Genomic DNA, 24,596 nt, shown 5'->3' with positions numbered 1-24,596 from the left:
TTTGCAATGTACCTTGAAGTCCAGAATTGTGATGCCTCCAGCTTTGCTTTTCTTTTTCAGGATTGTTTTGTCTAATCAGGGTCTTTTGTGGTTCCATATAAATTTTACTGTTGTTTGTAATAGATCTGTGAAACATGCTAATGTTATTTTTATAGGGATTGCATTAAATGTGTATCTTGCTTTGGGTTGTATAGATATATTAACAATATTTGTCCTTCTTATCTATGAGCATGGGATGTTTTTCAGCTTCTTTGTGTCATTAACAATTTCTTTCATAAATGTTCTATAGTTTTCAGAGTATAGAACTTTTACCTCTTTAGCTAGATTTATTCCTATGTATCTTATGGGTTTCAGTGCAATTATAAATGGGATTTATTTGTTGATTTCTTTTTATGGTGCTTCATTGTTGGTGTATAGAAATGCAACAGGTTTTTGTACATTTATTTTGTATCCTGTGACTTTACTGAACTCATGCATCAGTCCTAGCAATTTTTTGTTGGAGTCTTTTGTGTTTTTCCATAGAGTATCATGTCTTCTGTAAGTAGTGAAAATTTGAATTTTTCCTTGCTGATTTTGATGCCTTTTATTTCTTTTTGTCATCTAATTGCTGAGAGTTGGACTTCCTGTGTTATATTAAATCATGGTGGTGAGAGTGGACATACTTGTCTGTTCCTAATCATAAAGAAAAAACTCTGTTTTTCCCCATTGAAGATGATATTTGCTGTGGGTCTTTCATATATGGGCTTTATGATGTTGAGGTATGTTCCCTCTATCCCCTACTTTGTTGAACGTTTTTGTCAAAAATGGATCCTGAACTTTGTCAAATGCTTTTTCTGGATCTGTTGAGAGGATCATGTGGTCCTTATCTTTTCTTTTATTAATGTGGTATATCACAGTGATTGATTTGTGGATATTGAACCAACCCTGCAGCCCAGGAATAAATCCTTCTTGATAGTAATTCTTTTAATGTATTGTTGGATTCTAATTTGCTAGTATCTTTTTGAGAATTTTTGCCTCAATTTTCATCAGGAAAATTGGACTGTATTTTTTCTTTATATTGTGTGTTTGATTTGGGAATTAAGGTAGTGCTGGCCTCAGAGAATGAGTTAGGTAGTCTTCTTTCCATTTCTATTTTTTGGAACAGTTTCAGAAAAATAGGTATTAATTGGTCTTTAAATGTTTGGTAGAATTTCCCTTGGAAGTCGTCTGATCCTGGACTCTTGCATGTTGGGAGATTTTTGATTATTGATTCAGTTTCTTTACTGGTTATGCATCTGTTCAAATTTTCTATGCCATTCTGTTTCAGTTTTGGTGGTTTATATGTTTCTAGGAATTTATCCATTACTCCCAGATTGTGTAAAATTTTTTTTGTATATAATTACTCATAATATTCTATTATAATTGTGTTTCTGTGGTGTTGGTTGTTATCTCTCCCCTTTCATTCTTGATTTTATTCATTTGGGTCCTTTTCTTTTTCTTTTGGATAAGTCTGACTAGGGGTCTATTGATTTTGTTAATTATTTCAAAGAACCAGCTCCTAATTGCATTGATCTCTTCTACTGCCTTTTTTTTTTATTTCAATATCATTCATTTCTGCTCTAATCTTTTTTTATTTGCCTTCTTCTGCTGGTTTGGTACTTATTTGCTATTCTTTTTCCAGCTCCTTTAGGTGTAAGGTTAGGTTGTGTATATTAGGCATTTCTTCCTTAGGAAAGCCTGGATTGCTTTATAGTTCCCTCTTATGACTAACCTTGCTGCATCCCAAATATTTTGGACTGTCATGTTTTCATTTTCATTGCCTCCATGTGCTTTTTTATTTCTTCTTTTTTTAATTAAAATTTTTTATTCTAGTGAGAAAGTGCATGGGTAGGGAGAGGGGCAGAGGGAGAGAGAATCTTGATTCTTGCGTAGCCTGGAACAGGTTTCAATTCCATGACCCTGGGATCTTGACCTGAGTCGAAATCAAGAGATGGACACTCAACTTATTGAGCCATGCAGGCACCCCTTTTTCCTCCTTAATTTCTTGGCTAACCCATTCATTCTTTAGTAGGATGTTCCTTAATCTCCAAGTATTTGTGAACTTTCCAAAACGTTGCTTGAGATTGATTTCAATTTTTACAATATTTGTGGTCTAAAAATATGCATGGTACAGTCTTGAGCTATTTGTACTTGTCGAGGGCTAATTTGTGACCCAGTATGTGATCTATTCTGGAGAATGTTTCATGTGCATTCAAGAAGAATGTATATTCTGCTGCTTTTGGATGAAATATTCTGAATATATCTGTTAAATCCTTCTAATCCAGTGTGTCATTCAAAGCCATTTTAGGCTTAGATGATCTGTCATTGTTGTAAGTGGGGTGTTAAAGTCCCGTACTATTATTGTATTATTATCAATATGTGTCTTTATGTTTATTATTAATTGATTTATATACCTGAGTGTTTCAAATTTGGGGCATAAATATTTACAGTTGTTAAATCTTGGTGGCTAGACCCCTTAATTATGCTATAATGCCCTTCTCCATCTCTTCTTAGAGTCTTTGTTTTAAATTCTAGTTTGTCTGATATAAGTATGGCTACTTCGGCTTTCTTTTGATGTCTATTAGTATGATAAATGGTTCTCCATCCCCTCATTTTCACTCTTCAGGTGTCTTTAGGTCTAAACTGAGTCTCTTGTAAGCAGCATATGGATGGATCTCTTTTTTTATGTCTTCTGATATGCTATATCTTTTTATTAGAGCATGTAGCCCATTTACATTCTGGGATTATTGTAAGATATGAATTTAGTGCCATTGTGTTGCCTGTAGAGTTTGTGTTTCTGGTGATGTTCTCTGGTCCTTTCTAGTCTTTGTTGCTTTGGGTCTTTTGTTTTGTCTTTTCTCCACTCAAAGAGTCCCCCTTAAAATTTCTTGCAGGGCTGAATTATTTGTCACAAATTCCTTTAGTTTTTGTTTGTCTGAGAGACTCTTTATCTATTCTTCTATTCTTTATTTTTTTAATTTTTTTATTTTTATTTATTTCTGAGACAGAGAGAGACAGAGTGTTAGTGGGGGAGGGAGCAGAGAGGGAGACACAGAATCCGAAGCAGTCTCCAGGCTCTGAGCTGTCAGAACAGAGCCTAATGCAGGGCTTGAACTCACGGACTGTGAGATCATGAACTGAGCTGAAGTCAGAAGCTTACCCTACTGAGCCGCCCAGGTGCCTCATCTCTTCTTCTATTCTTAATGACAGCCTTGCTGGATAAAGAATTTTTGGCTGCATATTTTTCCCAATCAGCACATTGAATATACCCTGCCACTCTTTTTGGGCCTGCCAAGTTTCTGTAGACAGATCTGTTGTGAACCTGATATATCTTACCTTGTAGGTTAGGTACTTTTTTTTCCTTTTACTGCTTTCACTATTCTTTCATTGTCTGTGTATTTTGTGAATGATATGCCTCAGTGATAGTCAGCTTTTATAAATTTAATGGGAGCTGTCTGTGCTCTTTGGAGTTTTATGTCTAAATACTTCCCCAGATTAGTTAAGTTTTCAGCTCAAATTTCTTCACATAAAACTTCTGCCCCTTTTCTCTCTCTTCATCTTCTGGTACTCCTAGGATAAGAATGCTATTCCTCTTTAATAAGTCACTGAATTCTCTGAGTCTTTTATCACAATCTTTTGCCTTTGTTTCCCTCTACTTTTCAGCTTAATTATTTTCCATATTTTTTTCTTCTATATCACTGATTCATGGCTCTGCTTCGTCCATCCTTGCTGTCATAACATCCATTCAAGTTTTCATCTCAGTTACACCATTTTTAATTTTGGTGTGACTATATTTTAGCTCTTTTATCTCTGCAGAAAGGGATTCTCTGGTGTCTTCTATGCTTTTTCAACCCCAGTTACTATTCTTATAATCATGGTTTCAAAATCTAGTTCAGACATCTTGCTTATATCTGTGTTGATTAAATCCCTGGCTGTCATTTCTTCCTATTCTTTCTTTTGGGGTGAATTCTTCTGTGTTGTCATTTTGGAGGAAGAAGAAAATTAATAAAATAAAATAAAAATTAAAGGTAAAATACTAAAAACCAAAAAAATTAAATAAAGGAAGGTAAATCCTAAGTGTGTTTTGGTCTGCTTGTTGAGAGAAGCTTGATAGAAAAGAAAAAGAAAAAAGAGGGAGAAAAGAAAGAAAATATATTTTTAAATAATAATAAATTAAAATAAATGTAAAAATTTTCTCCTTCCATAGCCAAGAAAGAAAAATAAAATAAAGGAAAAAAACATAAAGGAAATACAGAAGCAAAGAAAATGAACAAATGAACAAAAAGAAGCCCAATTAAGCTAGATTGAGTTTACCCTAGAAATGAAGCATTACAGCTCACTGTGATCCCTAGACTAAGTGGGTCAAAGGGATTTTTGATGGTCTTCTGGTGGAGGAGTCTGCTATGCTGATTCTCAGGGTACTTGTTTCAGGTAAATGCCCATCCTGAGTGAGGTGGGTGGGGCTTGGTTAAGTGACTGACTATGGCCTCACCTAGGTGGTGCTGTGTTTCTCTCTGAAGTCTTACCATGCTGGTGGTTGGAGTGGGGCTGGGGAATGGGTAGATGATGGTGTCACCCTGCCTTTTCCTCCCCTCGCAGGGGAACTGGTGACCACCTCTGTTCAAGAGATTCTCACAGAAAAGTGTCCCAGTCTTTTATCAGATTCCTATCATTAACCTGTCTGTGCCCAGCAATTGGCATACCCAGAGCCACAGTTCTCCATAATTTTATCTCTGGTTAGAGGCTGGGATTCAAAACTCCAAATTTTAAAGGGCCCAGTAGATCCTGCTCCCCTTCTCAGGAGGAGAGACTCATGGTGCATCCTTCACCATTCTGTCCCAGAAAAGTAGTCACACAGCACACGCCCAGTGGCTGGAGTCTATTGTGGCATACGGCAAAATGCTGCAATTGGTTATCTGTAATCTGTATACACCTCTTTCCCCTGTGCCATTTTTGTCCCAGAAAAGCAGTAACACAAGGCACACATAGTGGCTCGAGTCTATTGTGGTGCACAATGAAAAGCTGCGAAAAGGATATCTACCATCTTTGGGCACCTCTGTTTCCTGCTGTTGAATGGCTGCTCAGTGGCTCCTGGCAGGCTTTCTGTCCTCAGAGAGGCAAAAACCCTCTTCCAAATGTATCCCTATAAGGGGAGCAATATCTCCCAGTGTGACCCAGGAGATTCCCCACACCATGGAGTCTTGCATGAATCCTACACGTTGCTCACTACCCACCACTCTCTCCCTCTCTTCCTGACCATTTCCTGCAAAAAAGGTTCCTTTCACTCTGAGGTTCCTTTCCTCTCTCCCAAGTCACAGCTCCAACTCTTGCATCTGCCACATTCTCTCCCTCCAATTGTGCAGATTGTTTTCTTAATCCTTAGATCAATATCCTGGTTGTTCAAAATGATTTGATGTTGATATACCTGTGTTCAAGGGATGAGGCAGACTCAAGGTCCTCCTACTAGTCTGCCATCCTAACCTCCCTCTCATCCCTCTGCTTCCTCTAAACTTCCTCCACCCTTATGATCATTACATCCAATCAGTTTTACATCTCAGTTACCACATTTTTTATTTTGGCCTGACTAGTTTTTAGGTCTTTTATCTGTGCAGTAAGGACTCTCTGGTGTCTTCTATGCTTTTCTCAAGCCCAGTTAGTATCTTTATAATTGTTGTTTTAAATACTGGTTCAGACATATTACATTTATTTGTTTCAATTAGATCCCTGGCTGTGACCTTATTTTGTTCTTTCTTTTGAGATGAATTCCTCTGTCTTGGCATTTTGTCCAGTTGGCATGCCCAACCAATGCGCAGATGGGTTTGATTCCTCCTGAGTCCCTTAGTGTATGATATTGTTAGCACGACCAAAGCCAAACAAGCTGTAGCTGAGTTCACAGGGATGTGGAGCTTTTCTGGGTCTGTAGCTGGGACCATGGTCAGTAGGTTAGCCACCAGGATATGTGCAAGCATGCTTTCTCAAAATGTCTCTCCTCAGTCTTGTAATTTAGCGAGATTTTACAATCTCTTCCCTTGATCCCAAAGATTCCACAAAGACACTTTTGTCTGTAGAGGACTACCAAATTATTGTTGTAGAGTGGGGATACAGGTTAAGGATCTCCTATTCTGTCATTTGTCTAATGTCCCTTGAGTCCCCATTTTTATGGTGTTTATTGGCTATATATTTTCTCCTTTGTGAAATATCTGATCTATTGAATTGTTTGTCTTTTTTCTTATTGGTTTGTACTTTGCTATTTCTATATTAGAGATACTAGTCTTTAGAGGTTACTCATGTTTCAAATATCTTCTCCTAGTTTGTGGCTTGTCTTTCTACCTTCTTCATGATTGTCTTTATTTTGATATAGAATATATCAATCTTATCCTTTCTGGCTAGTTATTTTTCTGTATTATTTAAGAGAACCTTCATTACCTCAAGATCAGAAAGTTGTTCCCCATTATTTTCTTTTAAAAGCTTTAAAATTTTACATTTCACATTGGTTATTAATACATGGATAAAAATCCATGATTTTTTATAAGATAGGTCAGATATTTTACTCTTCTCCAAGTGGCTAACCAGTTCTTTTAACACCATTTATTAAGTAGTTGCTGTTTCTATACCATTTTACAACACCACTTCTATTATATGCCAAGTTCTATATATACTTGTATCAGGTTTTAGATGCTCTTTTTTGTTATATTAATTTGTCTATCTTTGTGCCAATACCACTTTGTCTTATTTACTACAGCTTTTTAAGAAGTCTTTAAATCTTAGAGTACATCTCTACTTACATGTTCAAATGTAGAGTTTCTCACACTCATAACTACCACTTGGGGCACTTGTTAAATATACATATTTTTTATGACCTACACTAGGCCTATGAATCATCATCATCATCTTGTGCCTTTTATATACAAAAGCTTTTTATATATATTACACATATGTAATTTATGCTTGCATTTGCATGTATATCAATTTGATATGTATATCAATAGGTATGCATATTTTCACATATAGGCTACCAGGCTCTGTTTTACATATATTAACTCTTTTAATCCACACAACCATCCTATGAGGTAGCATTTTATTTTTATCCCCATTTTATACATAAGGAAACTAAGGCATATAGAGGTTGTTTAATTTACCTGCAGTTACACAGCTACCAAGCAGTTGAGCTAAGTTGAGCCTAGGAAGTCTGGTTCTAAAATTGGTAACTTTGACCATAGTGCTATATTATCTATTCATAATCTTCAAGTAAAGTGGCCTGTGAACCTATATTTTTAAAAAGGGCTGCTTATGATCATTATGGTCAAGAAAGTTGGAGAGACACTAGTAGGAAGAATATGTAAAATTTCTGGTACTGGTTTGTTTTATTAATATGATAGATTTTTCTAACCTCTCATTTTATTTTCTCCCCAAATTACCTTTCTTATTCAGTACCACATTGAACTTTATGATTTATTATCAGTGACTTGAATACGGTTCCCAGACAGGATTTATTTCAAGAGTTAAGAAAATAGGTACTTTGAATTGCCTGAGCTTTATAGACTGTTTTAATAGTACTAAGAAATAAGATTACATTTTTTCAATATTGTTAAATGCAAATAACATCCTGCAGCATAGAAACTTGATTTCTGTCCTAAGTGCTACCACCTACTCCATACCTCTCATTAGTTATTCAGGTTCTGCAGGTAAGATATGTATTTCTTTGATGGCATTTCAGTTGCATTTAAAATTGCTTTCATTTAATGCTTGGAAAGGAGTCCCACTTAGGTAGTGGTGGTATGAAAAACAGGGATACCATTTGGGTAGTGGTGGTGTGAAAAAAATTAACTTATCAATATTGAGATTGTAATTTTTAGAAAACTCTGCAAAGTTGGGCTTGGTTGAAGTTTGGTAACTTGGCTTTTCTCTGTTAGGTAAATGGTAAGAGTGGCTCATTGTACCTATAGTATTTGTACAAACAATGTGATTTATGCTGAATACTTGATTTCCTTTTGGGAATCTGAAATTTTGATATGTACTAGGCAGAAATTGTATATGTGACCAATCCCCAGTAAAAAAAATCAAACTGGTATTGCTGCAATTTTTGTTCCTGGGAAGAGAATTTGCTTTCTGTGATCCCTTACAGGAGGGAGAAAGCATAAGGAAACTTACACATGGATTATTTCAGAATCTGCCTGTGTCATTTTATTTTATGAACCTGCTGTGTATTCTTACTACTCTACTCTTATAAATCTAAACCATGGGTACAACTATATGCTGAGCCCTATGAGTCCTAGTAAATCTACAAACAGAGAATTGGGGATCCCACTCTCTGACACAGGTGGTATTGCTTCTGCTGCTGCTTGAATCAAAACTACATTTTGTAGTTCTATAAAAATTCTAGGATTGTTTGTTCCAGCTCTGTGAAAAATTCTGGTGGTATTTTGATTGGCATTTCATTTAATGTGTAGATTGCTTTGGGTAGTGTAGGCATTTTAACTATATTTGCTCTTCCAATCCATAAGCATGGAACCTTTTTCCATTTCTTTGTGTAATCTTCAATTTCTTTCATAAGTGTTTTATAGTTATCAGAGTAAAGATCTTTTACCTCTTTGGTTAGGTTTATTTCTAGCTATCTTATGGTTTTGGGTGCTATTGTAAATGGAATCCATTCCTTGATTTCTTTATTTTTTTAAATATTTTTTTAGTGTTTATTTTTGAGAGAGAGAGAAAGAGTGAGCATGAGCAGGGGAAGGACAGAGAGAGGGAGACAGAATCTGAAGTGGGCTCTGCACTGCTGCTTCATTATTGGTATATAGAAATGCAACAGATTTCTGTACATTGATATTGTATCCTATGACTTTACTGAACTTGTGTATCAGTTCTAGCAATTTTGGGGTGGAGTCTTTGGGTTTTCTACATAGAGTGTCATGTCATCTGTGAATAATGAAAGTTTTACTTCTTCTTTGCTGATTTGGATGCCTTTTATTTCTTTTTGTTACCTGATTGCTGAGGCTAGGACTTCCAGCACTATGTTAAATAACAATAGTGAGAATGAACATCCCTGTCTTGTTCCTAACTATAGAGGAAAACCTCTCAGTTTTTCCCAATTGAGGATGATATTAGCTGTGGATGTTTCGTAATGGCTTTTATGATGTTGAGGTATATTTTCTCTATCCCTACTTCGTTGAAGGTGTTTATCAAGAATGGATACTGTACTTTGTCAAATGATTTTTCTGCATAAAGAGCATCATATGGTTCTTATCCTTTCTTTTATTAATATGGTGTATCATGGTGATTGATTTGTGAATACTGAACCAGCCCTGCAGCTCAAGAATAAATCCTGGTTGATCATGGTGAATCATTTCTTAATGCTCTGTCGGATTTGATTTGCTAGTATCTTGAGAATTTTTGCAACCATGTTCATCAGGGATATTGGCCTGTAATTCTCTTTTTTTAGTGGGGCCTTTGCCTGGTTTTGGAATCAAGGTAATCCTGATCTTGTAGAATGAGTTTTTGAAGGTTTCCTTCCATTTCTATTTTTTGGAGCAGTTTGAGAAGACTAGGTATTAACTCTTCTTTAATCGTAAAATTCCCCTGGGAAGCCATCTGGCCCTGGGCTTTTGTTTGTTGGAAGATTTTTTATTACTGATTTAAGTTATTTCCTGATTATGGGTCTGTTCTAATTTTGTATTTCTTCCTTTTACCATTTTGGTAGTTTATATGTGTCTAACAATTTGTCCATTTTTTCCAGATTGCCAATATGTTGGCACATAATTTTTCATAATATTCTCTTACAACTGTTTGCACGTCAGTGGTGTTGGTTGTGATCTCTCCTCTTTCATTAGTGATTTCATTTATTTGGGTAATTCCTCTTTCCTTTTGGATAAGTCTGTCCAGGGGCTTATCAATTTTATTAATTCTTTCAAAGAACCTGCTCTTAGTTTCATTGATCTGTTCTGGGATTTTTTTGTTTCTATATCATTTATTCCTGCTCTAATCTTTATTATTTCTTTTCTTCTGCTGGCTTTGGGCTTCATTTGTTGGCTCCTTTTGTAGCTCCTTTATGGGTAAGGTTAGGCTGTGTATTTGAGACTTTTCTGCCTTCTTGAAGTAGGTCTGTATTGTTATATACTCCTCTCTTAGGACCGCCTTTGCTGAATCCCAAATATTCTTTACTATCGTGTTTTCATTTTCATTTGATTCCATGTATTTTAAATTTTTTTCTTTAATTTCCTTGTTAACCTATTCGTTCTTTAGTATGATGTTCTTTAACCACTATGTATTTGTGGTCTTCCCCATTTTTTTCTTGTGGTTGATTTCAAGTTTTCGTAGCATTGTAGTCTGAAAATATGCATGGTATGATCTCAGTCTTTTTGTACTTGTTGAGACCTTCCTTTTTAAAATTCTTATTGACAGTTCAGAATAACATTCTATGTTATGTCAAAATATTAAAATTCACACAGTTCAAATTTCTTTCAGACAGTATGCCATATTTAAAAGAAATTACAATATGGCCCCTGAGAGCATATATACAGGCTATACAAAAATTTCTGTCAAAGTGCATTTTCATGTTTGGATCCAGATTCAAACAAAATAATTGAAAAAGAAAAAATTTAACATGGACTGAACATTAGATTATATTAAGAAGCTTTGTTAATTTTGCTGGTTGTGATATTATTATGGAAGTGTTTTTAAAAGTTTATAACTATTAGTTGTACATTTGAAAATATTTATAGTTGAAATTAATATATTTGGATTTTTATTTGTTTTATGGGGGAAGCAAAAATATAAAGTGAAATTTGGTAAAAATTGAAGAAAAAAAAGTGCATTTTAAAATAAATTCACAGTAAGTAGTTATTTATGGAAGTCATGATAAGTAAATGTAATACTTACCTTGTTTCTCTGTGGGCAGGATTCTGGATGATAGATAATTTCTTAGTTTCTTCAACATTTTCTAAAATTTCCATGAATTTTTCTTCAAAAATAAATGAATATTTAATATCTATTTTTTAAAAATTTTTCTTATTCATTGGCATGTTGCCTACACCACAATTGAGAATCCCTAAAAATTAACCCAGTTTTATACTTGGATACTACACAGTTGACTGAAAACAGACAATATATTTTTCATCTTGTTGGTGTGTCATGTTGTATCTTCCACTGAACGTAAATAGAAACACACATGTGTTTGTATATTTATATATATGGTCATTTTTTGAATAATGAAAATTATGTCAATTACATTTTAGAATTGATCTAGAGACGTTGATTTTATGCATCTTCTTTCTTTTCTTTCTTTGTTTTCTTCTTTTGTAGTGCAAGAGTGTGAATAAAATCTGTCACTACATATTTGCTCTGCCACCTGATCTTACAAGAACGGAAACACAAATTCTAGCATTCCTTACCCCTGAAAATAAACTGTCTAGGATGCAAGTGGTAAGCAATTAAAAAAAAGATTTATCATTAATATTAAGCATTTTAAAAAGATTTCTAAATGTCTGTAAAATCGTCTCTAATTTAATACAGCAATTATTTATGAAGTTTTGGTTTCCTTCCAATGTTTCTCAATGAATACAGTATATGAAATGATGTAATCACATCTTTCTTTTCCGTTACATTAATTTTAAGTAAGTGCCTTTTTTTACTCTTGAATTTATATACTGTAACTTATATGATCATTCAATTATTGTTGGATTATGTAGATTGCCACCAACTTTCAGTTGTTAGAAGTAAAGCTTTTAGGGGCACCTTGGGTGGTTTAGTCTGTGTCCAACTCTTGATTTCGGTTCATCATGTCAAGGTTCTTGAGTTTGAACACCACATTGGGCTCTGCACTGCCGGCTCAGAGCCTGCTTGGGTTTCTCTCTCTCCATCTCTCAGCCCCTCCCTCTCACTCTCTCTCAAAAATAAATAATTAAACATTTTTTAAAGTAAAGCTGATATAATTGTCTTTGTAAGTATAATGTATTTTAATTATTCAAATAATTTTCATGAATACCTTACTATGATTCTTTCAGATTTTTTTTTTAAACAAAGTTCTTAAAAAATGGTACAGGGTTTTTTCATAGGTTACATTCTTATGATTTTGATTATGGTGACAGAATGTAATATTGTTTTAAGCTTATTTATATTATCAAATTATCGACCAGAAGAATTCTGCCAAATTAAAACCTATATTTTCACCAGTATTGGATTTTATCTGTCTTTGTTCCTACTAGAATTATAAAATCAAGCTTCATTTTTGTTTAAGTATGTGTTTGATTGCTTGGACATTTTCCTTATACACTAATATATGTCTCTCCTATTTTCTACATTTCTTTATCATTATTATTAAAATTAATTTTTTGAATTTGAAAGAAGTAACTGCTCATTATCTAAAATGTGGAAAATATAGAAAAGCATGAATTGCTTTAATCATTAACAATATTTATATATATATATATATTCACATATATATGTGCATGTGTGTATATATATTATATATAACTTGATTATATAAACTTGATCATATAACTTGATCATATAATTAACTTGTTATTTTCTTCATTGTTGGTATTCAAATTATTTCAAGTTTTTGCTATTATATATACTGCTTTGATGTGCATGATTATGAATTTCTACACATTAAGCCTTTTTTCAGTCTTAGTTGCTTAGGCATGAAATTACTGGTTGAAGCTTTAGGAATATTTTTAGTTTCTTAATATATATTGAAAAAAAATTTTTTCCTAAAGGGTTGTATTAATTTATACTTTTATCAGCAGCATGCATCCATAACTATTCCATTATGCTTTTACTATTTATATAAATAGAATTATGTGACAGTCATAGCCATAATCCTGGTCAAATTTGTTTATCTTACAATTTATGAGGTTAAATGTTTTTCATTATATTTATTAGCCATTTTTATTTCCTTTCAGCTGAATTGCCTGTTCGTAACTTTTGTTCATTTAACCACTGAGTCTAGTATTAACTTATCTGCATTTTTTATTACTTGTATGTATTATGTTACAAACTTTTTGTAAAGATTTTTATAATGCATTGAGTTAAGGAATTTTTAAGTTCAGAAATAATAAGCCTGAAGATTAGTTTCAGTGAAGTCAGGTAGCATATTTTATGTGCATCATTTTAGCCCAATTACAAATGATTACATCTGTCTTAGTATTTTATGTGAGTTTCCAGTACTTTTACAAAGTAATGTAGTTATGACTTATGTCTCCATTTTAAGGAAAGGGAAAAATAGCTTTTAGACTTGCTCCAACCGAAAAAGTAAATGACTTAACATGACATTTTTTAAAGCTATAATTTTAAATAACCTTTCAAATGTCATGCTTGTATTCCAAGGATCATTTTAATTTATTGCTAAGTCTTACTTTATTGTTATCTTTGTAAACATAACACAATTATTATTACAGTTTCATAGAAAACAATCTTAGCATTATAATTTAATTAAAGAGAGAGAGCAGAGATTCTTAATACAGAATTGTTTGTGTTGAAATAGTAAGTAAATGACCTGAAAAGTGGATAGACCTTTAAAATATAAACTGTTATCTTTATTGTTCAATTGTATCAAGGATGTAATTAAACTGTAAGCTACATACAAAAATATGACATTCTTTGTTGGTGGTGAAGTACACAAAGTAATGATTTCAAATATTGAAAATGATTTGTCTCTCAGTTGTAGAGACACATAGAATTTTAACCTTGATTTGCAAAATATTCAAATCCAAGCATGTTAGGAAATAAACTTTATAAATGATGAACCAAATAAATTCAAACAATAGTACAAATTAGCATGAGGATTAAATAATTTTCTTGAAATCCTTACTTTACCACTAATAACCTAGATATAAACTTAAGTAATATTTCCTCTCTAAATCTCAGGTTCTCCTATGTAAGATGTAGGATTTGAGTGAATGACAGCTAAGGCCACTTATAATTCTATGAATCTCATATTGTTTCACAAGCCTACAACTGTATTTCCTACTGTAGTGGCCTCTGAAAGAAATCATTAACTAGTGCATATATCCTGACTAGGGATTGATTAATTCCTAACATGGAAATGGATTATTATTGATTTTCATCAAAATGTTTGTTTTGTAGCTATAGATTCAGACGTGTTGGGAATATGGGGATGGTGTAAGGAGTTTGAAGGATATCAAATCAAATTCACAAACTGACTACTGGTGAGGCACACATTTAACAGGGGAGGCCAGGTTTTGAAGACCCTAAACTTCACAGAGTTTGAGAGTATAAGTTTATACTTTATAAAATTTCTAAGTGTTTATTTTTGAGAGAGAGAGAGACAGTATGTGAGCATGGGAGGGGCAGAGAGAGAGGGAGAGACAGAATCAGAAACAGGTTCCAGGCTCTGAGCTGTCAGCACAGAGCCCAATGGCAGGGCTTGAACTCACGAACCATGAGATCATGACCTGAGCTGAAATAGGACGCTTAACTGAGCTACCCAGGTGCCCCACAAATTAAACTTTCAAATTAGAAAATCAAAAAATATATAAATTTGAAAAATATTTCAAACATAAAATACTCTCAGGGCCTTGGAAGGGGCTTATACAAGTGAGGGGCCCTAAAACTTAAGCTTCATTGGCTTCATGATAAATCTGTCTCTGAGATTAAACATGTTTTTCCCTTTGCATACTTCTTGTTGGCTCCACTCCTTATCTTTAACAGTTCATCTAACTCCATGGGCACAGGTAATGTGACAGAATTAAACAACATTGGAGGTCAAACAGTAAATACTATGTAGATATGGCTTTTGCATCAGCAAACAATGTGCCAAGCCAGTATGCTTCCCTCTTTTATCAGCTGCCTGAATTATTCTTCCTATATTGCATTAAACACTGGCCACAAAGTTGCAGCTTCTTTGGGATGGGTGAAAACTTTACAAGATGCTTTCATTTAAACAGCTAAAGAAACTAACCACAAATGTGGGCCAATACCAACCACAATTAGAATAAGCAATAAGTTTTTCTTTTGGGACCATTATTTCATGCCCAGGAAAGTATACTGGCACCCTGGCATCATCTCTACCAACAACTTGTCATACTCTTCTTTCATCTAAGATGCCTGGCTCTATGTGCTTTTCATGCACTTGTTATGTGGACTATGATCATTAATTTGATCAATGACTGTGAAGACACAAATGTTTTCATTATCATAGCCTATAAAGTCTTACACAATCTGAGATTTGTATTGTATGCTATGGTTTTCAATCACAATTTCCTGTGTTCTTGGCAGTCATCCAAAATGTCTTTTCAACATTGCAATGCTGTGAGTAGTCAATGATACCCTATTTGATTTTGAGATTTTCTCATGTTTAAGGAAATTGTGACATCTATGCCAGCTCTTGGTTATTAGCATCAGCAATCCAAAATAAAAATTAAAGATAAAATTTAATTGTAACTTTGGGATATAATATACAGAATTCTAGTTAATAGATGTGGGTATAAACAGTATGCTTTGTTGAGGAAGCTGATGAGCAGTAGAAAAAGGCTGCCCAGAATGATTATATGGAAGGAAAAAATCAACCTTTATGCTCTACAAAGGGATAAATCTAAGAAGTAACTGTTTTTACCTTAGTTAATGGAAAGTTTAGCACTTTTTTTTTTGAATTTTTATTTATTTATTTTTTTTTTCAACGTTTTTTTATTTATTTTTGGGACAGAGAGAGACAGAGCATGAACGGGGGAGGGGCAGAGAGAGAGGGAGACACAGAATCGGAAACAGGCTCCAGGCTCCGAGCCATCAGCCCAGAGCCTGATGCGGGGCTCGAACTCACGGACCGCGAGATCGTGACCTGGCTGAAGTCAGACGCTTAACCGACTGCGCCACCCAGGCGCCCCAGCACTTTTTTAACATTTAAAAACCAAAAGGCTACTTTATAGACTTTATGTTGTAAAATAAATCAATAGTGGAATCATTTTCAAGTGTAAGAAAAGTTAGAACAGAGTTACAAAACGCATGTTTGTATGTTGAAATATTGCATGACTACAAGGTATTTTCATTTAAATATGGATTCCTTAAGAAGAGTGTTTTCTATCCCCAAAATGTGTTATTATAGTACATTCTGAAAATCTATCATATAGCTCAAAAAAGTGGCTTTGTCCTTCTACCATCTGAAACAAATTCCATTTCTTCCCATGTGACAATTGCAAATAATGAACTATGTTATAAAATCGTCCATCATAAATAGTTCATCTCTGCTCAGTAGTGGAAGCCTAAAACTACTTGACTGACATCTTATTTTCACTCAAATGGCAAGACCCAGGGGATAAAACCATAATCAGGCATTAGGCTTGCTGGGCTCTCCCTGGACCATTCTGCAGTAACCCTTTGACCACTGACCTTGATAGTCTTCCAGAAGTAGCTAGTATGGGTGAGACAGCTGTGTTAATTTATCCTCATCAGGGAGCTTTATGAGAACTCAGGTTTAAAGAAGGAAGTATAAATTTGAAACCCACAGAGCACCTGCTTGTCTTTTTTCTTCACTTTTTCTCCAATTCTATCCCACTTCTTTACCACCATATTCTCTTTCAATCGCTCTGAGATATGTTCAGTTACTGCCTACTCAGAGCCTTCCTCCAAGAATATTTCCCCCAGTGCTGTGGGAACGTGGCAGTATATGCAAGTTCTGTGAGTGAAAATGTAAAGAAATTATATAAACCTAGGGGCACCTGGGTGGCTCAGTCAGTTAAGCATCTGATTCTTGATATCAGCTCAGGTCTTGATCTCATGAGTCCAAGCCCTGCACTGGGCTCTGCACTGGGCTCAGAACCTACTAAAAAACAAAAAACAAAAAAACAGAAAACAAAACAAAATAAAACAAAAAAACCACCTAAACATAAATAAATAAATTTATATAATCCTCAAAATAAAGATTCATTTTCATGCATTTTATTCCTTTGAAGGAAAAAAAATGACTTCAGAGGATCTGGCTGGCTCAGTCAGAAGAGCATGTGAGTCTTGATGTCAGGGTCATGAGTTAGAGCTTCATGTTGGGTGTATAGATTACTTAAATAAGTAAAACTTTAAAAAAAAGATGATTTAAAATTTAGTATGTTTTATTCTATTTTTTAAAATCTGCATATGTATAAATAGCCAAAATTTGTACCACTTCATAATTTACTTTCACATCTGTCAATTTTTTAGAAATACATACCATCACTTCATTTGGTTCTAAAAACGACTGTGATAAGTAGGGCAGAAACTATTTTCACATTATTTTTTTAAGTTTATTTATTTATTTTTGAGAGAGAGAGAGCACATGTTGGGATGGGGCAGAGGGAAAGGGAGAGAGAGAATCCCAAGCAGGCTCTGACCTGTCAGTACAGAGCCCTATGTGTGGCTTAAAATCATGAACCATGAGATCATGACCTGAGCTGAAATCAAGAGTTGGACACTTAACCGAACTACCCAGGTGCCCCCACATTCATTTTTTAAACTAGAAAATTGAGACCCAGATACATTATACCACTCTCTACCCCTGCTTGTCACTGCTGTCTATCAAGTTCAGTTGGATTGTATTACTTGTTTATTTAATCATCTGTGATTGGCTGTCTTTTCTCAGAAGCTAGTCCAAAATTTTACCACTTCCAAAAGAGATCCCTTATCCAACTCCAGCCATTTTTAAATTTTATTGTATGGCCTCATATTCCCTTCAGCAAAAATATCAAACCAATCAGTTATGAACACTGAGGGAATACTTCTAGTAGCTATGGACTTGGTATTTTGTGTCAAATATCCAGATGAAAACAACCAGAAAAGTTTGACAAATTTTAAAAACTTTTAAAGCAGTGGCACCTGGGTGGCTCAGTCAGTTGAGTGTCTGACTTCAGCTCACGTCATGATCTTGCAGTTCTTGGGTTCAAGTCCTGCGTCGGGCTTTATGTTTACAGCCCAGATCCTGGAGCCTGGAGCCTGCCTTAGTGTCTCCCTCTCTCTCTCTCTGCCCCTCCTCCCCACTCTCTCAAAAATAAATAAGCATTAAAAAAACTGTAAAGGCATTAGGTAGATAACAGTCAGTAAAAATAAAAATAAATGGGGCCAAGACCTGGGAGAAGATTGAAACCTTGACTAAAGCAATTCCAAAAAAAAAAAAAAAAAAAAAAAAAAGAAGAAAAGAAAAGAAAATGGAATGCTGTTTTCAAAAAGTGAAGTGAAAGTGCTGAAAGAAAATAATTGCCAACTTAGAATTCAGTTCCCTATAAAAATATCCTTCAAAAATGAAAGTGAAATTAAGACGCTTTGGACAAACTAATCTGAGAGTTTGTAACCAGCACACTCAACTTAAGGTTCTTCAGCAGAAGAAAAGTATTTCCAGGTGGAAGGTCAAGGATGCAGAAGGGAATGAAGAGCAACACAAATTATAAACATGTATGTGAATATAAATGATTATTGACTGGCTTAAATGATAATAATAGCAATAATATGGGGCTTAGAATATATAGAATTTAAACCCATTATAAAAGTAACCAATAAGAAAGGAGGAGGTAAATAGAGTTAAAGTATTCTAACGTCCTTCCACTATCCAAAAAATGAAAAAGTACTTTGGTAAACCATGGATGCTTATGGTAACCACTAAAAGAATAATAAAATAATGTATAACTGTCATGCAATAGAAGGGAATTGGAAAATAATAATCCAGAAGAAAACAAGAAAGTAAAAGGAAATTGAAGAAGGAAGTAAGCAGAAAAAGTGGAAATCAAGTAATAATGTGGTAGATTTAAACCCAAATATATCAATAATACCATCCAATGTAAATAAACTGCTCCAATTAAGATAAAACAAATGTTACACTAGGCATAAAAATCCCAACTATAGGCTTCTTACAAAAAACATGTTTGAAATATAAAAATTTGGAATGTTTGAAAGTAAAATGATGGAAAAAATGTGACATGCAAACAATTACCAAAAGAAATTTTGAATTTTAGACTAAGTAGGCTTTAAGGCAAAAATCATCATGGGAAATAAAGGTGGATATTTTACAAGATAAAATTTACTTTCATCAGAAAATTAAAACAGTTTGAATTTGTTATGCAAAAAATTATAATATAGCTTCAAAGTAAATAAAGCATAAGGTATGAAACTTTTTACTTCTTGTACTCCCACCTTCAAAATGATTCTTATCCACAGGCAGTCTTCTTTCTTCCCTTCTAGGCACAGAGAAGAACATGTTTCTCCTCCTTTCTAAGAATGGTCCTCATCTTCTTATGTCCTCCACACCTTGTTTATTATAAGAGGGAACTTTCCTACTCACCTACTCTTTCCACTCAACCTGTAGTCACTCTCAAAACACCCATACCCCCAAATAAAATAGTACTTGATTCTGCATCTTCCATTAACTATTTTATTGCCTTTATCCTTCACTGCTAAACCAAGATTCCTAAAAGGACAGTCTGTGTTATGAATTCATTACATCTCATCCACTACCCAACCTGTAGAACCCAACCTTCTTCCGTCAATACTCTACTGAAACTTCAGTCCTCATCTTACTTTATCTGCAACATTTCACACAGTTGACCACTGCTTCCTTGAAACTGTTTCTTCCCTTGGCTTTGTGACATTGTACTCTCTGGAACTCTTTTCACAATTATCTGACCATTTTTCTCAGTGTCTTCTTTTGGATCCAATTTTTTATTCCATAAATGTTGCTTTTCTCCCATACTTTGTAATGAGCTTTTTCTCAGCTCCCTCTACTTCAGTATTTCTCAAGTTATGATTATTTCACTACATACATCAGAAGTACTTAGAGGTGCTTTTTAATAATGCAGATTCCTGAACTGTACCTCCATACGTTCTGAATCAGAATGTATAGGGTTGGGGCTTAGGAATGTGCAAATTTTAACAAACTCTCTGTAATTCTGATGCAGGCCAATGTTTGAGAAGGACTATCTTTCCTTTTACCTAAGGGAAACCTCATGGTTTTTAATTGTTATTCATATGCTGATAATTTCCAATCTGTATGTCTACCTAGACTTGCCCCCTAAGTCAAAATTCAACTATGATTAAATCGGTCTGTCTAGAGAAAGAAGGCAGAAAGGTAATTTGGCTAAAGCCTATAAAGTTCTAAAACATAGAAATAATATGAAAGTTATTCAAATTGCAAAGAGTAATGCACTAAGAGTCATGAAACTTAGATTGTAGTCTTCGTTCTATTCATACTAGCTTTGTGATCTTTGTCAATTAACTGAACCACACACAACCTCAAATCCTCATTTGTAAAAATAAAGGGGTTATAATAGGTAAATTTTAAACCATGTAACATTAGATAAATTACTTAACTGCTCTTAGTTTCCTCAAAAGTATAATGGAGTTAATGATACCCATAAAGGTTATTGTAAAAATAAATTGAAATACATTTAACATATATGAAGTGCTCAATAAAAATGAGAGATAGCACTATTGTTATAAAAAAGAATCTTAATAAATATTATAATACTTAATTTCTTTCTTTTTAAGTTTTTACTTAAATTCCAATTCCTTAACGTAGTGTTGTATTGGTTTCAAGTGTACAACATAGTGACTCAACATTTCCATTCAACACCCAGTGCTCATCAGAAAAAATGCACTCCTTAATCCCCATCATCTATTTAAAGTATCCCCCCACCTACCTTCCCTCTGGCAACCATCAGTTTGTTCTCTATAGTTAAAAATCTGTTTTTTGGTTTGCCTCTCTCTCTTTTTCCCCCTTTGCTCATTTGTTCTGTGTCTTAAATTCCACATGAGTGAAATCATATGGTATTTGTCTTTCTCTGACTTATTTCGCTTAGCATAATACTCTCTAGCTCCATACACATTGTTGCAAATGCCAAGATTTCATTATTTTTGTGGCTGAGTAATATTAAAATAAATAAGATGTGATATGTATAGATTTAGATATAGATGATAAAGATATATAGATATATGTAGATATATAGATCTTCTTTATCCATTTATCCATCAATGGACACTTGGGCTGTTTCCATAACTTGGTTATTGTAGATAATATTGCTATAAACATCAGGGTGAATGTATCCCTTCGTATCGGTATTTTTTTTTTGTCTTTTGGGTAGATACCCAGTATTGCAACTGCTGGATCATAGAGTAATTCCATTTGTAACGTTTTGAGGAACCTCCATACTGTTTTCCAGTATAGCTGCACCAATTTTCATTCCCACCAAGAGTGCAAGAAGGTTCCTCTTTCTCCACATCCTCACCAACACCTGTTGTATCTTGTGTTGTTGATTGTAGCCATTCTGGCAGGTGTGAGGTGATATCTCATTGTAGTTTTGATTTGGATTTCACTGATGATCAGTGATCCTGAGCATCTTTTCATGTATCTGTTAGCCATCTTAATACTTCATTTCTTAACAGGCTATTGTTTATAATGCATTCCAATAAATTATTTATACTTTTGCTTTCCCATAAAAAAGTAGAAAAATAAATAAAATTGATCACATTAATTTTCAAAATCGATGTTTAAATGTGAAAATATTCTAGAAGAATAATTATTATTTCTAAAGAAAAATGTAGTTGTGTGATTTGATTGCCTTTGAAATATAAATTTGCACCAAATCTACAAATATTTATATCTGATAAGCATGACAAGCTTGCACAGAAGTAAAAAAAAATGTGAGATGGACTTGTCTTTCTCTGACTGACTTATTTTGCTTAGCATAATACTCTCTAGCTCCATACACATTGTTGCAAATGTCAAGATTTGATTATTTTTGTGGCTGAGTAATATTAAAATAAATAAGATGTGAGATGTATTTCTTAAAAAGAAAGTAATATTTTGCCACAAATTAGTGTGCTACAGAGAAGGACTAGAACAACGTTTTTACTCATTGACTCATTGATTTATTCAGTAATCCTGTCTTGAATGTCTAATATATGCCAGGTAATCTGCTAATGAGAATGTGCTCTATCTCCCAAGGAATTCACAGTCTAACAAAGGACTACGAAGTAAAAGGGATATTATTTTAACCTGGAAAAAAGTCAACCTTTATTTTCTTGATCATGAAGTCATTCTAAATGAATCTGTCATGGATCTCTTTTGGAAGATAAAAGTTGTATCAGTCAAGAAAAGTATTATTTTGAGGGTACATGACTCAAGTGAGTGCCCCATAATTCATGTCAAAAGTGGGCATTTAGTAGTAATTTATAGAAAACATTCTGTGTGGTTATGATAATTTAACTTATGATGCTATGGTAGCTCCACTGTTTGTCTAGCATTATTAAATCTTTACCGACCCAACCAAGAAATGTCAGTAAATCTTAATAATGAAGTTATGTTTCTATACTCTAAGGTAATGTTTTCACAAATACTTCTAGTTTTAAGTAGAAACCCTTAAGTAGTTAATTCCAAAACAGTTATTTTGTCTGATCATTTTATTTTAAATAAAATCAAAAGATGCCTTAATAATCCACAGTCATTTTAAATTGGGGGTTGTGAGCAGGAATTATCTTCGTTGGTGCAAGAGAGAAATCTGTTTTTACACATAGTGGACAGTAGTAAATTAAGAGAAATCATATTGTTGTCTCTGAACTAACAGTAAATACTGTCATTGATTTTATTTGGGTGACTTACCAATCACCACTATATATTAGAAAAACAAACAAAACATACATATGGGTAAATACAATTTTCTTTCTTCATGAATCTGAAACAAAGGTTGAGAGGGTTTTATTTTTCATTTTTTTTTCTTATTCTTGCTTGTGGGAATCCAATAGAATCATTTTTTAAAATATCATCCACTGCTAATTCTTTTTACTAACACCTACTTTCCCCTAGAGTTTTAGGTCAGATGAAAGTGGGGGGGGGGGAGCATGAGTAACCCATGCTATCAAGATTTTTCTTACAAATTATATAATGGTCAGTGCAAGGATTGTGACTTAAGTAATTGTTAGTGTTTACTGACAATACCAGTGATTCCAAAGATAATGATAATATAAATGGTTTCTTATAATACCATTCAAAATACAAAATTTGGAAATAAGGTCTTCTGCTGCCATTTTCCAAGAACATGATTATAATGTCAAGGATAAAGCCAGACACTTGTTAAATGTGGTAAAGACAGATTTTATTCAGTAATACCTATTGCAGTAAGGGAGAGACCTCAATGTAACCTGTGCTCAACCCTGCCAAAACAAAAGGCAGGAGATTTTTTTTTTTTAATACTGAAGGTTTTCATTTGCTAAATGCACTGGATGGCATTAAATGAGGATTGGTCCATACAACTAGGCCACCTGGGTTTGTTAATTGGCATTTATCCAGAAGAGAAAAAAAAAAAAAACAACTTCTCATATCTTTATTAAGGAGGTAGTGCTGCAAGTTGGAGTAAGGCACCCACCAAAGTTAGGCCCTTTCCCTACCACAGTGGGTAGAAGTAAAAGCTCTCTCCTTGAATGTTTGCATTTCAAGGTGATGGCTCCTGACTCCTTGAGAAAAGAGTTCGGTGTGATAGAAGATTTACAACTCAAAGGAGAAAGGAAGGATTTATATTTGCAAGCTTTTAAAAGTTAACTGTTCTAACATGGCTTTCAGGGACCTACCAGCCTATCACTGAATTTTGGCTGAAACAAACTGTAAATTCTGGAAATGTTAAGCTTTTCCAGGCAGGCATTTTAAGGGAGGCTGGGGTCATCCTAGGGACATGGCCTTAAGCTATTAAAAGCCATGCTAGATATTCAAGTATCTTAGTGTTGGAGTTGGATGGAGTTGTTTTGTGCCCAGAGTTTTTTGCGTTTTGCAATGGTATTTTTTCCATTTGGCATTCCAGGTACTAAAATTGAGAGCTTTAATGACAGAATTTTTCTATTTTTATTAAACAGCACTTATGCAATACATAGAAAGTTTACTATTAATAAGTTAAAATACACAGAATGTATTTGGCAATAAATGTTTGCAACATTTGTTTGGCAAACTGAAAATACACAGATTAATTTTCCTGTAGAGATCCATAATCAACAGGGCTTACATACATATTTTTTCATTATTGATAAATAGAACATGAAGGTGAAGAGTAGCAATATAGATTTAAGCTGTGTTCATGTGGCACAAAATAACTATTTTTGTAAAGTTTGGGTCTATACTGACTGGTTGTTTTGTATTATTTGGGACCAATAACTCAATCATGATATATCTCAGGATATATCTCATGGAATTCAAATATTTGTATGGTTCTGACCTAGAAAAAAATGATATGTGATGGTAAAGCAAGAAAATGGATCCAGAGATTTTGATCTTCCAAGCAGAAAACTGCATTTCAGATCTTTTTAAATCAAAAATAACCTTACCTGGATCCTATTCACAGATAATATAATAATGAGTGCTAAATCTTTGGCTAAATATTTATATTTTATAAATGGTTTTGGATATATTGTGTTTATAAAAAAGAAGCTATATATGGTTTGGAATTTTATTCTCTGAATTAGCCAAAGGGAAAGTATTTTGGCAATCTATAAAATGACTACATCACACCACACAAGCAAGAGATGACCTTGCTTTGATTCAGAAAAAAAAAAGAATGTATGAAAAAAGAGTAATATGAAAACAATGAAAGCTTTCAATACTGTCTATATATCTGATAGCAGATTAGATA

At 33.9% G+C, this 24,596-nt stretch overlaps 1 protein-coding gene across 3 annotated transcripts in view; it reads left to right on the top strand.

Annotated features, from left to right (window-relative positions):
• The window catches only part of LOC145713536 (uncharacterized), a 447,260-nt gene that overhangs the window by 289,075 nt on the left and 133,589 nt on the right, over nucleotides 1–24,596 (top strand). For all 3 annotated transcript variants that reach the window (XM_081792394.1, XM_081792393.1, XM_081792392.1), the window contains one exon: nucleotides 11,317–11,436. In XM_081792394.1, coding sequence (XP_081648520.1) covers nucleotides 11,317–11,436 — 120 coding nt within the window. The remainder of the gene's footprint in view (nucleotides 1–11,316; nucleotides 11,437–24,596) is intronic.

Source organism: Panthera onca, chromosome X, assembly GCF_046562875.1.
Source record: "Panthera onca isolate mPanOnc1 chromosome X, mPanOnc1 haplotype 2, whole genome shotgun sequence".
Classification (NCBI taxonomy): Eukaryota; Metazoa; Chordata; class Mammalia; order Carnivora; family Felidae; genus Panthera; species Panthera onca.
This window is presented reverse-complemented; position numbering and strand designations above follow the sequence as displayed.